Consider the following 17,500-nt stretch of genomic DNA (forward strand, 5'->3'; position numbering starts at 1 on the left):
GCGTTATAGCGATCTACCGGAACAGATCAGAGAGAGAGAGAAAGAGGGATGGAGAGTCTGGATGAACTAGAGCACCCTCTCCTAGGAAGGGAGAGCCCCAAGGCAGATCCCCGAGGCCTGGGTACTACCTGCACCACTAACCGCCAGTTCAACGGTGTCCTGATGAGGTGTGAGGAAGATAAGACACTACCGCTGGGCTGGAGGGTTTACTGCGGAGGGGCAGGAGAACCAGGACCAGGGGAGATCGGGCACCAGCAGGTCCAACAGCAGCTGTTAGATCCTTGCTCTCTCCCCAGCACTCTGCAGACCCTGTACCCACCAGCACCTCTCTGGGGCCACCCTGACGCCATGGCCCTGGGGAACAAGGACTATCTGGAGACCACGTTTGTGGACATCTACCCCGAGTCACCGCTGGAGAGGAAACTGTTTGCAGAGAGCCAACAGGACCTTCACTCCGTCTTCTACAGTCTAGAGGACGAAGACGAACTGCTGCCCGACTACGAGGTGAGAGAGGATCCCATTGTAGCATGGTCAGTAGGGCATGGTTCTTGCAATGCTAAGAGTCGTGGGTTCGATTCCTGCTGGGGCCCCCCCATACATCAAATATGCATGAAAGTCCCTTTGGATAATATATGTCTTCTAAATACTATATTACTCTACAATCAACAAAAATATAAATCAATATGTTGGTCCAATGTTTCATGAGCAGGAATAAAAAATTGCTGAGATATTACTTCTCTAAAATATTGTGAACGAATTTGTTTACATCCCTGTTAGTGAGCATTTCTCCTTTGCCAAGATAATTCATCCTCCTGACAGGTGTGGCATATCAAGAAGCTGATTAAACAGCATGATCATTACACAGGTTCACCTTGTGCTGGGTCACTCTAAAATGTGCAGTTTTATCACACAACACAATGCCACAGATTTGTTTACGTTTTGAGGGTGCGTGCAATTGACATGCTGACTGCAGGAATGTCCACCAGGGCTGTTGCCAGATAATTGAATGTTAATTTCTCTACCATAAGCCACCTCCAACATCGTTTTAGAGAATTTAGCGGTAAATCCAACCAACCTCACAACCGCAGACCACGTGTAACCACCCCATCCCAGGACCTCCACATCCGGCTTCTTCTGAGACCAGCCTCACGCACAACCGGGAGAATTTCTCCACAAACGGTCAGAAACAGTCTCAGGGAAGCTCATCTGTCAGCTCGTCGTCCTCACCAGAGTCTTGACCTGACTACAGATCGGCTTCGTAACTGACTTCATTTGGAAAATGCTCACCTTCGGTGGCCACTGGCACTCTGGAGAAGTGTTCTCTTCACGGATGAATCCCGGTTTCAACCGTACCGGGCAGATGGCAGACAGCGTGTATGGTGTCGTGTGGGCCAACGGTTTGCTGATGTCAAAGTTGTGAAAAAATCAAATCAAATCAAAGTAGCTAGGCAATAACAGTAGCTAAGCTATAACAGTAGTTAGGCTATAACAGTAGCTAGGCCATATACAGTAGCTAGGCTATAACAGTAGCTAGGCTATAACAGTAGTTAGGCTATATACAGTAGCGAGGCTATATACAGTAGCTAGGCTATTACAGTAACTAGGCTATAACAGTAGCGAGGCTACAACAGTAGCTAGGCTATATACAGTAGCGAGGCTATAACAGTAGCGAGGCTATAACAGTAGCTAGGCTATAACAGTAGCTAGGCTATAACAGTAGCGAGGCTATAACAGTAGCTAGGCTATAACAGTAACTAGGCTATAACAGTAGCGAGGCTATAACAGTAGCTAGGCTATAACAGTAGCTAGGCTATAACAGTAGCTAGGCTATATACAGTAGCGAGGCTATAACAGTAGCGAGGCTATAACAGTAGCTAGGCTATATACAGTAGCGAGGCTATAACAGTAACTAGGCTATAACAGTAGCGAGGCTATAACAGTACCGAGGCCATAACAGTAGCGAGGCTATAAAATAAACTAGGCTATAACAGTAGCGAGGCTATAACAGTAGTTAGGCTATAACAGTAACTAGGCTATAACAGTAGCGAGGCTATAACAGTAGCGAGGCTATAACAGTAGCGAGGCTATAACAGTAGCTAGGCTATAACAGTAACTAGGCTATAACAGTAGCGAGGCTATAACAGTAGTTAGGCTATAACAGTAGCGAGGCTATAACAGTAGTTAGGCTATAACAGTAGAGAGGCTATATACAGTAGCGAGGCTATAACAGTAGCGAGGCTATAACAGTACCGAGGCCATAACAGTAGCGAGGCTATAAAATAAACTAGGCTATAACAGTAGCGAGGCTATAACAGTAGTTAGGCTATAACAGTAGCGAGGCTATAACAGTAGCGAGGCTATAACAGTAGCGAGGCCATAACAGTAGAGAGGCTATAACAGTAGTTAGGCTATATACAGTAGCGAGGCTATAACAGTAGCTAGGCTATAATAGTAGCGAGGCTATAACAGTAGCGAGGCTATAACAGTAGCAAGGCCATAACAGTAGCGAGGCCATAACAGTAGAGAGGCTATAACAGTAGTTAGGCTATAACAGTAGCGAGGCTATAACAGTAGAGAGGCTATATACAGTAGCGAGGCTATAACAGTAGCGAGGCCATAACAGTAGAGAGGCTATAACAGTAGAGAGGCTATATACAGTAGAGAGGCTATATACAGTAGAGAGGCTATAACAGTAGAGAGGCTATATACAGTAGAGAGGCTATATACAGTAGAGAGGCTATATACAGTAGAGAGGCTATAACAGTAGAGAGGCTATATACAGTAGAGAGGCTATATACAGTAGAGAGGCTATAACAGTAGAGAGGCTATATACAGTAGACATGCTATATACAGTAGAGAGGCTATATACAGTAGAGAGGCTATATACAGTAGAGAGGCTATATACAGTAGCGAGGCTATATACAGTAGCGAGGCTATAACAGTAGCGAGGCCATAACAGACACTGGTTAGTCGGGCCAATTGAGGTAGTATGTAGATGAATGTATAGTTAAAGTGACTATGCATATATGATAAACAGAGAGTAGCAGCAGCAGTGTAAAAGAGGGGTTAGGTGGGGGCACACAATGCAAATAGTCCGGGTAGCCATTTGATTACCTTTTCAGGAGTCTTATGACTTGGGGTAAAAACTGTTGAGAACACTTTTTGTCCTAGACTTGGCATACCGGTACCGCTTGCCGTGTGGTAGTAGAGAGAACAGTCTATGACTGGGGTGGCTGGGGTCTTTGACAGTTTTTAGGGCCTTCCTCTGACACCGCCTGGTATAGAGGTCCTGGATGGCAGGAAGCTTGGCCCCGGTGATGTACTCGGCCGTTCGCACTACCCTCTATAGTGCCTTGCGGTCAGAGGCTGAGCAGTTGCCGTACCAGGCAGTGATGCAACCAGTCAGGATGCTCTCGATGTTGCAGCTGTAGAACCTTTTGAGGATCTGAGGACCAATGACAAATCTTTTTAGTTTCCTGAGGGGGAATAGGCTTTGTCGTGCCCTCTTCACGACTGTCTTGGTGTGTTTGGACCATTCTAGTTTGTTGTTGATGTGGACACCAAGGAACTTGAAGCTCTCAACCTGCTCCACTACAACCCCGTCGATGAGAATGGGGGCGTGCTCGGTGCTCCTTTTCCTGTAGTCCACAATCATCTCCTTAGTCTTGATCACGTTGAGGGAGAGGTTGTTATTCTGGCACCACCCGGCCAGGTCTCTGACCTCCCTATAGGCTGTCTCGTCGTTGATCAGGCCTAACACTGTTGTGTCGTCTGCAAACTTAATGATGGTGTTGGAGTCGTGCCTGGCCACGCAGTCGTGGATGAACAGGGAGTACAGGAGAGGACTAAGCATGCACCCCTGAGGGGCTCCAGTGTTGAGGATCAGCGTGGCAGATGTGTTGCTACCTACCCTCACCACCTGGGGGCGGCCCGTCAGGAAGTCCAGGATCCAGTTGCAGTGGGAGGTGTTCAGTCCCAGGATCCTTAGCTTAGTGATGAGCTTTGAGGGTACTGTGGTGTTGAACGCTGAGCTGTAGTCAATGAATAGCATTCTCACCTAGGTGTTCCTTTTGTCCAGGTGTGAATGGGCAGTGTTGAGTGCAATAGAGATTGCCTCATCTGCGGATCTGTTTGGGCGGTATTTAAATTGGAGTGGGTCTAGGGTTTCTGGGATAATGGTGTTAATGTGAGACATTACCAGCCTTTCGAAGCACTTCATGGCTACAGAGGTGAGTGCTACGGGTCTGTAGTCATTTAGGCAGGTTACCTTGGTGTTCTTGGGCACAGGGACTATGGTGGTCTGCTTGAAACATGTTGGTATTACAGACTTAATCAGGGACATGTTGAAAATGTCAGTGAAGACACCTGCCAGTTGGTCAGCACATGCCCGGAGCACCCGTCCTGGTAATCCGTCTGGCCCCGCAGCCTTGTGAAAGTTGACCTGTTTAAAGGTCTAACTCATGTCGGCTACGGAGAGCGTGATCACACAGTCGCCTGGAACAGCTGATACTCTCATGCATGTTTCAGTGTTATTTGCCTCAGAAGCGAGTGTAGAAGTGATTTAGCTCGTCTGGTAGGCTCGTGTCACTGGGCAGCTCTCGGCTGTGCTTCCCTTTGTGGTCTGTGATGGTTTGCAAGCCCTGCCACATCCGACGAGCATCGGAGCAGGTGTAGTAAGATTCATTCTTAGCCCTGTATTGGCGCTTTGCCTGTTTGATGGTTCGTCGGAGGCTATAGTAGGATTTCTTATAAGCTTCCGGGTTAGAGTCCCGCACCTTGAAAGCGGCAGCTCTACCCTTTAGCTCAGTGCGAATGTTGCCTGTAATCCGTGGCTTCTGGTTGGGGTATGTCCGTACCGTCACTATGGGGACGACGTCATCGATGCACTTATTGATAAAGCCAGTGACTGATGCGTTGTACTCCTCAATGTCATTGGAAGAATCCCGGAACATGTTCCAGTCTGTGATAGCAAAACAGTCCTGTAGTTTAGCATCTGCTTCATCTGACCACTTTTTTATAGACCGAGTCACTGGTGCTTCCTGCTTTCATTTTTGTTTGTAAGCAGGAATCAGGAGGATAGAATTGCGGTCAGATTTACCAAATGGAGGGCGAGGGAAAGCTTTGTACGCGTCTCTGTGTGTGGAGTACAGGTGATGTACATTTTTTGGGCCTCTGGTTGCACATTTAACATGTTGATATAAATTAGGTAAGACTGATTTAAGTTTCCCTGCATTAATGTCTCCGGCCACTAGGAGCGCCGCCTCTGGATGAGCGGTTTCCTGTTTGCTTATGTCCTTATACAGCTGACTGAGTGCGGTCTTAGTGCCAGCATCCGTCTGTGGTGGTAAATAAACAGCCACGAAAAGTATGGATGAAAACTCTCTTGGTAAATAGTGTGATCTGCAGCTTATCATAAGATACTAATTAAGGCGAGCAAATTCTAGAGACTTCCTTAGATTTCGTGCACCAGCTGTTGTTTACAAATATGCACAGACCGCCCCCCCCCTCGTCTTACCAGAGTGTGCTGTTCTATCTAGCAGGTCCCGCCATATCATCATTCAGCCACGATTCCGTGAAACATAAGATCTTACAGTTTTTGATGTCCCGTTGGTAGGATATTCATGATCGTACCTCGTCTAGTTTATTGTCCATTGATTGCACGTTGGCAAGTAATATTGACGGTAACGGCACTCGCCGTCGGCCGATCCTTACGAGACACCCTTCTCTGTGTCCTCTATACCTGCGTCTCTTTCTCCTGCCAATGACGGGGATGTTGGCCTTGTCGGGTGTTCGAAGTACATCCTGTGCGTCCTGCTTGTTGAAGAAAACATCTTTGTCTAATCCGAGGTGATCGCTGTCCTGATATCCAGAAGCTGTTTTTTACCGTAATATATGGTGGCAGAAACATTATGTACAAAATAAGTTACAAATAACGCGGGAAAAAAACACATAATAGCATAATTGAAAACAGAGTGCACCATGCTGGCGGTGGGGTTATGGTATAGGCAGGCATAAGCTACAGACAACGAACACAATTGTATTCTATCGATGGCAGTTTGAACGCACAGAGATACTGTGATGAGATCCTGAGGCCCATTGTCGTGCCATTCATCTGCCGCCATCACCTCATGTTTCAGCATGATAATGCACGGCCCCATGTCACAAGGATCTGTACACAATTCCTGGAAGCTGAAAATTTCCCAGATCTTCCATGGCCTGCTTACTCCCCAGACATGTCACCCATTGAGCATGTTTGGGATGCTCTGGATCGACGTGTAGGACAGCGTGTTCCAGTTCCTGACAATAAACCAGCAACTTCGCACAGCCATTGAAGAGGAGTGGGACAACATTCCACAGGCCACAATCAACAGCCTGATCAACTCTATGTGAAGGAGATGAGTCATGAGGCAAATGGTGGTCACACCAGATACTGACTGGTTTTCTGATCCACACCCCTACTTTTTTAAAGGTATCTGTGACCAACAGATGCATATATATATATATAATCCATATTTGTATTCCCAGTCATATGAAATCCATAGATTAGGCCATCATTTATATTTATTTCAATTGAAACTGTAACTCAGTTAAAATCTTTGAAATTGTTGCACGTTGCGTTTATATTTTTTTGGGGGGGTTCAGTGTATATTAGAAGTGCAGTCTCTCATTGCTGGGACATCCAGTTTGGATCGGTATATGTTGCAAGGCATTGGCGTGTTGTCTAGACAGTACAGTAGACAGTACTGTCATATTTGTCGTATTGAGTAGACCAAAACGCAGCGGGTATGTGAATGCTCATCTTCTTATTTATTAAAGAAAAAACAAAAACAAAACACTTATACAAAACAAACGACGAAAACAGTCCCGTAAGGTGCACAGACTATACTAAGGAAACACTACCCACCAAACACCAATGGAAAAAACACCCCTACTAAATAGGACCTTCAATTAGAGGCAACGATGGAACAGCTGCTTCCAATTGAAGGTCAAGCCAAGAAACTAAACATAGAAATAGAAGAACTAGAAAGAACATAGAAATATAATAACATAGAACATTAACCAACAAAAGAACCCGAAACACATAAAACAAACACACCCCTGCCACGCCCTGACCAAACTACAATAACAAATAACCCCTTTTACTGGTCAGGATGTGACAGGGGGTGTTTGTTTTATGTGTCGGTACACACAGAGTGCTGAGAATAGATCCAGGAGACAGAACAGAGCAAAACACTTTATTTAAACCAATGATTTATGTTTACACTAGATGACTGACAGGGATGCTCTTTTATAGCTTCCAAAATATATATTTTTTTTTACAAAGGTGTGGGACTGTAAAGATGTGGCTTCAGAACAATGTATCTCTCATTTACATTTACATTTAAGTCATTTAGCAGACGCTCTTATCCAGAGCGACTTACAAATTGGTGCATTCACCTTATGATATCCAGTGGAACAACCACTTTACAATAGTACATCTAAATATTTTAAGGGGGGGGGGGGGGGGGGTTAGAAGGATTACTTTATCCTATCCCAGGTATTCCTTAAAGAGGTGGGGGTTTCAGGTGTCTACGGAAGGTGGTGATTGACTCCGCTGTCCTGGCGTCGTGAGGGAGCTTGTTCCACCATTGGGGTGCAGTTTTGAACAGTTTTGACTGGGCTCCTGATGATGTAGTCCACTGTAACTGATGCATAACTACATAGTCATAGCGCTTTAATATAGCTGATGCCCTAAGGTACACAGAGGTGAACCAAGTCAGGTCATACCGTCTGTTCATTTCCCTGACATCTCTAACTGAATTCTTCCACTACTTTATATTCGCTACATTCTTCAGTTTAAGACTGCCGTCGTTGAAGTCGCTTGTGGTGACGTCAAAATGAGGGTTGTTGTACAAAACAAAAGATAATTTCAATTGGATAATTTCTAACAAATCAGAGTATCAATGTAAGCACATCAATGGGTTGCTCCTGTCAGTTTGGATTACCTATACATCAGAAGGATTTTTCATAAAGTATTTAAGTGTAAAACAGACAGACAGACAGACAGACAGACAGACAGACAGGCAGACAGACAGGCAGGCAGGCAGGCAGGCAGGCAGGCAGGCAGGCAGGCAGGCAGGCAGGCAGGCAGGCAGGCAGGCAGGCAGGCAGGCAGGCAGGGAAAGAGGGCAGAACAGAACAGAAGGGTTGTGAGAATGTTGTAGCCTGGCGATGACTTCAACAGTAGAGAGAGAGAGAGAGTCAGAAACAGAGCAGTACTGTAGAGGTAGATACAGAGCAGTACTGTAGAGAGGTAGATACAGAGCAGTACTGTAGAGAGGTAGATACAGAGCAGTACTGTAGAGAGGTAGATACAGAGCAGTACTGTAGAGAGGTAGATACAGAGCAGTACTGTAGAGAGGTAGATACAGAGCAGTACTGTAGAGAGGTAGATACAGAGCAGTACTGTAGAGAGGTAGATACAGAGCAGTACTGTAGAGGTAGATACAGAGCAGTACTGTAGAGAGGTAGATACAGAGCAGTACTGTAGACGGTAGATACAGAGCAGTACTGTAGAGAGGTAGATAACAGAGCAGTACTGTAGAGGTAGATACAGAGCAGTACTGTAGAGAGGTAGTACGAGCAGTTACTGTAGAGGTAGATACATGAGCAGTACTGTAGAGAGGTAGATACAGAGCAGTACTGTAGAGAGGCTAGATACAGAGCAGTACTGTAGGAGAGGTAGATACAGAGCAGTACTGTAGAGAGGTAGATACAGAGCAGTACTGTAGAGAGGTAGATACAGCGCAGTACTGTAGAGAGGTAGATACAGAGCATACTGTAGAGAGGTGATACAGAGCAGTACTGTAGAGAGGTAGATACAGAGCAGTACTGTAGAGAGGTAGATACAGAGCAGTACTGTAGAGAGGGTAGATACAGAGCAGTACTGTAGAGAGGTAGATACAGAGCAGTACCTGTAGAGAGGTAGATACAGAGCAGTACTGTAGAGAGTTAGATACAGAGCAGTACTGTAGAGAGGTAGATACAGAGCAGTACTGTAAGAGGTAGATACAGAGCAGTAACTGTAGAGAGGTAGATACAGAGCAGTACTGTAGAGAGGTAGATACAGAGCAGTACTGTAGAGAGGTAGATACAGAGCAGTACTGTAGAGAGGTAGATACAGAGCAGTACTGTAGACGAGGGTAGATACAGAGCAGTACTGTAGAGAGGTAGATACAGAGCATTACTGTAGAGAGGTAGATACAGAGCAGTACTGTAAGAGGTAGATACAGAGCAGTACTGTAGAAGGTAGATACAGAGCAGTACTGTAGAGAGGTAGATACAGAGCAGTTACTGTAGAGAGGTAGATACAGAGCAGTACTGTAAGAGAGGTAGATACAGAGCAGTACTGTAGAGAGGTAGATACAGAGCAGTACTGTAGAGAGGTAGATACATAGGCAGTACTGTAGAGAGTTAGTATCGGCAGTACTGGAGAAGGTTAGATACAGAGCATTACTGTAGAGAGGTAGATACAGAGCAGTACTGTAGGAGAGGTAGATACAGAGCAGTACTGTAGAGAGGTAGATACAGAGCGGAGTAAGACTGTAGAGAGTGGTAGCTACAGAGCAGTACTGCAGAGAGGTAGATACAGAGCAGTACTGTAGAGAGGTAGATACAGAGCAGTACTGTAGAGAGGTAGATACAGAGCAGTACTGTAGAGAGGTAGATACAGAGCAGTACTGTAGAGAGGTAGATACAGAGCAGTACTGTAGAGAGGTAGATACAGAGCAGTACTGTAGAGAGGTAGATACAGAGCAGTACTGTAGAGAGGTAGATACAGAGCAGTACTGTAGAGAGGTAGATACAGAGCAGTACTGTAGAGAGGTAGATACAGAGCAGTACTGTAGAGAGAGAGAGTTTTTATAAAGCCTTTATTTTATACTTAATTATTAACACAAATAATGGCACACTGTGCCTTTTCAGAAATTAAACAAAAACATGACATAAAAAAGCATATATATATATATATATATATATATATATATATATATATATATATATATATATATATACATTCAACTTATTTAATAATCAAAAAATAGTTTCCTCCACAAAACGTACCTCTCCTTTGTAAGACCACTTCTCCTCAAACAGTGGGAGCTCTTTGACAGCCGAGAACAACTCAAAATCCATTTTTATTCTCGCTTTGACTAATCCTTTATAAACACATCTTACATCCTGTCCATGACCCTCTGTATATTTTATGTTTCCTACTCAGAAAAATTGACGTCTTAGCTTGTCCCAAAATAACATTTTTGACATTTTGCTTTTCTGTTGCTTACTGGAAAATCTCCCCTAAAGCTGTAAACAAAGGCTCCAGTATTTCGAAAAGAGGCTTTATCCTGTCACACTCTATAAAACAGTGAAAATGTTTCATTTTATATTACTAAAAAGGACATCCATCTCCAACATTTAAGATATAAAAGTAATAACTGTAATGATGCCATGCAAAACCCTCCATTGCATATCACCAGTGCCCTTTACTACCGATGGCTTGTACAGTGCTCTCCATGCTGGCTTTACCTTGTCATCAAGGCCCGGTTTTACCCTCCATGGAGAGTCTTTTCTATTTTTCAAAACCTTGATACACCCCCTATATAAGTCTTTCCCATTCACCTCGTCCAAACCCACCTCGTCCAAACCCACCTCGTCCAAACCCACCTCATCCAAACCCACCTCATCCAAACCCACCTCGTCTAAAACCACCTCGTCTAAACCCACCTCGTCTAAACCCACCTCGTCCAAACCCACCTCGTCTAAACCCACCTCGTCCAAACCCACCTCGTCCAAACCCACCTCGTCCAAACCCACCTCGTCCAAACCCACCTCGTCTAAACCCACCTCGTCTAAACCCACCTCGTCCAAACCCACCTCGTCCAAACCCACCTCGTCTAAACCCACCTCGTCCAAACCCACCTCGTCTAAACCCACCTCGTCCAAACCCACCTCGTCCAAACCCACCTCGTCCAAACCCACCTCGTCCAAACCCACCTCGTCTAAAACCACCTCGTCCAAACCCACCTCGTCCAAACCCACCTCGTCCAAACCCACCTCGTCTAAACCCACCTCGTCTAAACCCACCTCGTCCAAACCCACCTCGTCCAAACCCACCTCGTCTAAACCCACCTCGTCTAACCCACCTCGTCTAAACCCACCTCGTCCAAACCCACCTCGTCCAAACCCACCTCGTCCAAACCCACCTCGTCTAAACCCACCTCGTCCAAACCCACCTCGTCCAAACCCACCTCGTCCAAACCCACCTCGTCCAAACCCACCTCGTCTAAACCCACCTCGTCTAAACCCACCTCGTCCAAACCCACTTCGTCTAAACCCACCTCGTCCAAACCCACCTCGTCTCAAACCCACCTCGTCCAAACCCACCTCGTCCAAACCCACCTCGTCCAAACCCACCTCGTCTAAACCCACCTCGTCTAAACCCACCTCGTCTAAACCCACCTCGTCCAAACCCACCTCGTCCAAACCCCCACCTCGTCTAAACCCACCTCGTCCAAACCCACCTCGTCTAAAACCCACCTCGTCCAAACCCACCTCGTCCAAACCCACCTCGTCCAAACCCACCTCGTCCAAACCCACCTCGTCTAAAACCACCTCGTCCAAACCCACCTCGTCTAAACCCACCTCGTCCAAACCCACCTCGTCTAAACCCACCTCGTCCAAACCCCACCTCGTCCAAACCCACCTCGTCCAAACCCACCTCGTCCAAACCCACCTCGTCTAAACCCACCTCGTCTAAACCCACCTCGTCCAAACCCACTTCGTCTAAACCCACCTCGTCCAAACCCACCTCGTCTAAACCCACCTCGTCCAAACCCACCTCGTCCAAACCCACCTCGTCCAAACCCACCTCGTCTAAACCCACCTCGTCTAAACCCACCTCGTCTAAACCCACCTCGTCCAAACCCACCTCGTCCAAACCCACCTCGTCTAAACCCACCTCGTCCAAACCCACCTCGTCTAAACCCACCTCGTCCAAACCCACCTCGTCCAAACCCACCTCGTCCAAACCCACCTCGTCCAAACCCACCTCGTCTAAAACCACCTCGTCCAAACCCACCTCGTCTAAACCCACCTCGTCCAAACCCACCTCGTCTAAACCCACCTCGTCCAAACCCACCTCGTCCAAACCCACCTTGTCTAAACCCACCTCGTCCAAACCCACCTCGTCCAAACCCACCTCGTCTAAACCCACCTCGTCTAAACCCACCTCGTCCAAACCCACCTTGTCCAAACCCACCTCGTCTAAACCCACCTCGTCCAAACCCACCTTGTCTAAACCCACCTCGTCCAAACCCACCTCGTCCAAACCCACCTCGTCCAAACCCACCTCGTCTAAACCTACCTCGTCCAAACCCACCTTGTCTAAACCCACCTCGTCTAAACCCACCTCGTCTAAACCCACCTCGTCCAAACCCACCTCGTCTAAACCCACCTCGTCCAAACCCACCTTGTCTAAACCCACCTCGTCCAAACCCACCTCGTCCAAACCCACCTTGTCTAAACCCACCTCGTCCAAAACCACCTCGTCCAAACCCACCTTGTCTAAACCCACCTCGTCCAAACCCACCTCGTCCAAACCCACCTCGTCCAAACCCACCTCGTCTAAACCCACCTCGTCCAAACCCACCTCGTCCAAACCCACCTCGTCCAAACCCACCTCTTCCAAACCCACCTCGTCCAAACCCACCTCGTCCAAACCCACCTCATCCAAACCCACCTCATCCAACCCTCTCAAATCCAGTAATAACGCCTTTCTTTCTGGCTCTGGGATATTTGGGTTTAATCCTTAGTCTTGTAAATGGGATGTTTTCATCTTGTACCTTCTTCTTGTGATTTTTAACCATAAACCACTCTTCTACTGACAGAGTCTTCCTGCAGCATCCCAGCAGTTGTCCACCAATCCTTTCCGACCTCACCTCCAAATGTTCAGCCACCCGTCCTCCATCCATTAAGGTGGGCCCAGTCATGTCCATTAACTGTTTTAGAGCGATGATTTCGCCCTTCAGCAGAATCTTGGAGAAGTGTGGAACAGCTTCAGTTGTACAATCCAGTCTTGCCCCATACACACCAGAGGTTCCTCCAGCAGCCAATGCACTGGCTCAGCCTTAGTTCGTTTGGACACCTTCATTATACTCCAAACCCTCTGTAAAACGGAGGTACTCCATCCCTACAAATCTGGCTACTATCAACCAAAAATAAAGCTTTCTTTTATCCTAATCCCCCAACTTTCTGTAATATAAGACCTGCCACCCCTCTCCAAACCATATTTTCCGGTCCATAAAGCAACCTTTGAATAAACTGGAACCAGAAAGTAGTAAGATGTACAATACCTTGTCCCCACTCCTCTTTTGACAAATACAAAACACTTTGTCACACCCTGATCTGTTTCACCTGTCTTTGTGATTGTCCCCCCCCATCAGGTGTCACCCATCTTCCCCATTATCCCCTGTGTATTTATACCCGTGTTCTCTGTTTGTCTGTTGCCAGTTTGTCTTGTTTGTTTGAGTCAACCAGCGTTTTGTGTCTCAGCTCCTGCTTTTTTTCCCCAAGTCTCTCTTTTTCTTGCCCTCCTGGTTTTGACCGTTGCATGTCCTGACTCCGAGCCCGCCTGCCTGACCACTCTGCCTGCCCCTTGACCCTGAGCCTGCCTGCCGACCTGTACCGTTGCCCCACCTCTGGTTTACTGACCCCTGCCTGTCTTGATCTGTCTATTGCCTTCCCCTGTTGGAACATTAAACTATTGTTTATTTTACATGGTCTGTGTCTGGGTCTTACCTTACCTTTGTGGAACCCGATTATATTTATCCCCAAAAGAAATCTACAATAATTACATTTTACGTCATTTAGCAGACACTCTTATCCAGAGTGACTTACAGTAGTGAATGCATACATTTCATTTTGTGCATTTGTTTTGTACTGGCCCCCCGTGGGAATCAAACCCACAACCCTGGCGCTGCACACACCATGCTGGCGTTGCAAACACCATGCTCTACCAACTGAGCCACAGGGAAGGCAATCACCTGTAGCTTAGCTAGAAGGCCGGATGGTGTCTCTAAACATGACAACCAATGCCACAGTGCAGAGGTACTATTAACAATAACAGTGCGCCCACTATATGACATATGAGACCAACGCCATCTCCTCATCCTCCCTTCCACCATTTCAAGAACCACATTCGAAAAAAAATTCTCCCATTGTACCCTCATCCCCGAGGTACACTCCAATATACTTAAAACCTCCCTTTCACCATTCCAGCCTCCTGGAAAAGCCATGATCTCTCCAGACGATTCCCCCATAAACCGATCAACCATGAGACTCAAACTATCCACCTCTGCTTGATTTTTCACTAAAAATAACTACATCATCAGCAATAGGCTGAGAGACGAACAGGAGGAATATCCTCTGAAAGGTATTTAGTAGCGGCTCTATAGCGATGGCATAAAACATTCCTGACAATGAACACCCCTGCCTAATACCTCTACACGCTTTTAAAAAGGTGCACTCAAGCCACCGTTAACTTTCAGTACACTTTCAATGTCACCATATATCACCCTGATGATCATGGCAATATAAAACCAGAGCTGAAACCAAACGCCTCAAAAGTGCATCGTAGGTATTGATGTTCAACTCTGTCAGATGCCTTTTCCTGATCAACTGAAATGAGACCAGCATCCAAATCCAACAGCCCTAGAGACGTCCAAAACATCCAGAATCAGGGAAATGTTATCCGCCTATCTGCCTGTTATCCCCTATCTGCCTGTATGATTTGTCCCATCACCTCCCTCAGCCTGGTGGACAAAGCCTTGGACAGGATCTTATAATCAGTGCACATTAAGGCCGCCGGCCTCCAGTTCTTCACCTCCATAGGGTCACCCTTTTGTTGGCAGAAGGGTGAGGACAGCCCTCCTGCAGCTTATCGCTAGTAACCCTCCGGTCAAACTCTTGTTAACTACTGCTAGCCAATCCTCTTCCAACATGGCCCTAAGAAAAACCGAAGGAAAATGTAGACGAGGCATCCATTTCAGAGATTCCCTGAAACTTCTTACCAATGCCCCATGACCTCTGATAACCAGCAGGTCTGCCAATGCAGCTTTTTTTTCTCTCTTGAGGGTCCTGAGTAAGGCCTCGCTATCCTGTGGTCTCAACCAACGTCAGGAGTTCCTCTATCTCAGACTCTAGGGCGGTCATTGATCTGTTGATATCTCTGGTGACATTCATGGTGTATTGATTACAGAATTGTTGAATCTGGATTTCTCCTATATCCCACCACTGTTGAAGATATGCAAAAATGTCCTCTTCAGACCTCCACCTCTCCCAGAAAAAAACTAAAACATTTCCTGAAGTGAGCATCATTCAATAAAGTTATATTAAAATGTCAGTATGCACTTGTGGGTTTTACAGCGTTAATATCCACCACCTCTGTTTTTATTCATTTCACCTTTATTTAACCAGGTAACCAGGCCTTTATTTAACCAGGTAACCAGGCCTTTATTTAACCAGGTAACCAGGCCTTTATTTAACCAGGTAACCTGGCCTTTATTTAACCAGGTAACCTGGCCAAGATAAAGCAAAGCAGTGCGACAGAAACAACACAGAGTTACATGGAATAAACAAGCGTACAGTCAATAACACAATAGAGAAAAAAGAAAGTCTATATTCAGTGTGTGCAAATGGCGTGAGGAGGTAAGGCAATAAATAGGCCCTAGTAGCGAAGTAATTACAATTCAGCAAATTAACACTGGAGTGAAAATGAGCAGATGATGATGAGCAGATGATGATGTGCAAGTAGAAATACTGGTGTGCAAAAGAGCAGCAAAGTAAATAAAAACAATATGGGGATGAGGTAGGTAGTTGGATGGGCTATTTACAGATGGGCTATGTACACCTGCAGCGATCGGTTAGCTGCTCAGATAGCTGATGCTTAAAGTTAGTGAGGGAGATATAAGTCTCCAGCTTCAGAGATTTTTGCAGTTCGTTCCAGTCACTGGCAGCAGAGAACTAGAAGTAAAGGCAGCCAAAGGAGGTGTTGGCTTTGGGGACGACCAGTGAGATATACCTGCTGTAGCGCGTACCTGCGGGTGGGTGGTGTTATGGTGATCAGTGAGCTGAGATAAGGCGGAGCTTTACCTAGCATAGACTTATAGATGTCACGTCCTGACCATGGTAAGCTGTTATTTTCTATGGTAGAGTAGGTCAGGGCGTGACAGGGGGGTTTATTCTATGTTTTCTATGTCTATGTTGTTAGGTTCTAGTTTGGGTATTTCTATGTTGGTTTGTTTGGGATGATCTCCAATTAGAGGCAGCTGGTCCTCATTGTCTCTAATTGGAGATCATACTAAAGTAGGGTTTTTTTTTCCACCTGGGTTTGTGGGATCTTGTTTTTGCACAGCTCTGTAAAGCCTGCAGAACGTGACGTTCGCGTTTCTTTGTTTATTGTTTTTGTATAGTTTTCTGAGTTAATTAATAATAAATATTTATCATGAGCACTCAACACCTTGGTCTACTCCTTACGACGATCGTTACAATAGATGACCTGGAGCCAGTGGATCTGGCTACAGGTCGCAGTGTTACTAAACAATGATCAGAAAATCCCACTGGGGTTGTCACACTTGATTTGTGGGGTCTGTTTGTGTTTGTGAACAGAGCCCCAGGACCAGCTTGCTTAGAGGACTCTTCTCCAGGTTCATCTCTCTGTAGGTGATGGCTTTGTTATGGAAGGTTTGGGAATCGCTTCCTTTTAGGTGGTTGTAGAATTTAACGGCTTTTTTTCCCCCCAGGACAGCAACACAATTAGACCCAACCAAATCATGAGAAAACAAAAAGATAATTACTTAAGACATTGGAAAGAAGCAGTACAGTACAGTGTAGAGAGAGAGAGAGAGAGAGAGAGAGGCAGAAACAGAGCAATACAGTAGAGAGAGAGAGAGAGAGAGGCAGAAACAGAGCAGTGTGTTGAGGATGGTGAGAGTGAACAATATTATGATATAATATATTATTGTCCTCTCTGACCCGGACACACCAATCCCCACCCAACAGATGAATTCTAATATCCCCCTGGAGACTGACACTGTCTTTGTAACGGTAACCCCAGCAACTAACTACAGTTTGTGTTCACTGAGACGGGAGTGTTTAACAGGACAGATCAATCAGAACATCACAGAACATTCCCTGATACACATAACTTTACAGAACACAGACAGGGGTGCAGAGGACTCCGATTTAGAACACAGACAGGGGTGCAGAGGACTCAGATTTAGAACACAGACAGGGGTGCAGAGGACTCAGATTTAGAACACAGACAGGGGTGCAGAGGACTCAGATTTAGAACACAGACAGGGGTGCTGAGGACTCAGATTTAGAACACAGACAGGGGTGCTGAGGACTCAGATTTAGAACACAGACAGGGGTGCTGAGGACTCCGATTTAGAACACAGACAGGGGT

At 46.1% G+C, this 17,500-nt stretch overlaps 1 protein-coding gene across 1 annotated transcript in view; it reads left to right on the forward strand.

The window, feature by feature from the left end:
* The first annotated feature begins 6 nt into the window (after positions 1 to 6).
* Positions 7 to 17,500, forward strand: part of tmem91 (transmembrane protein 91) — a 25,535-nt gene continuing 8,041 nt past the window's right edge. Inside the window, exon 1 of the mRNA XM_029770551.1 lies at positions 7 to 504. Coding sequence (XP_029626411.1) covers positions 49 to 504 — 456 coding nt within the window. The 5' untranslated portion in view covers positions 7 to 48. The remainder of the gene's footprint in view (positions 505 to 17,500) is intronic.

Source organism: Salmo trutta, chromosome 13 (assembly GCF_901001165.1).
Source record: "Salmo trutta chromosome 13, fSalTru1.1, whole genome shotgun sequence".
NCBI classification, from domain to species: domain Eukaryota; kingdom Metazoa; phylum Chordata; class Actinopteri; order Salmoniformes; family Salmonidae; genus Salmo; species Salmo trutta.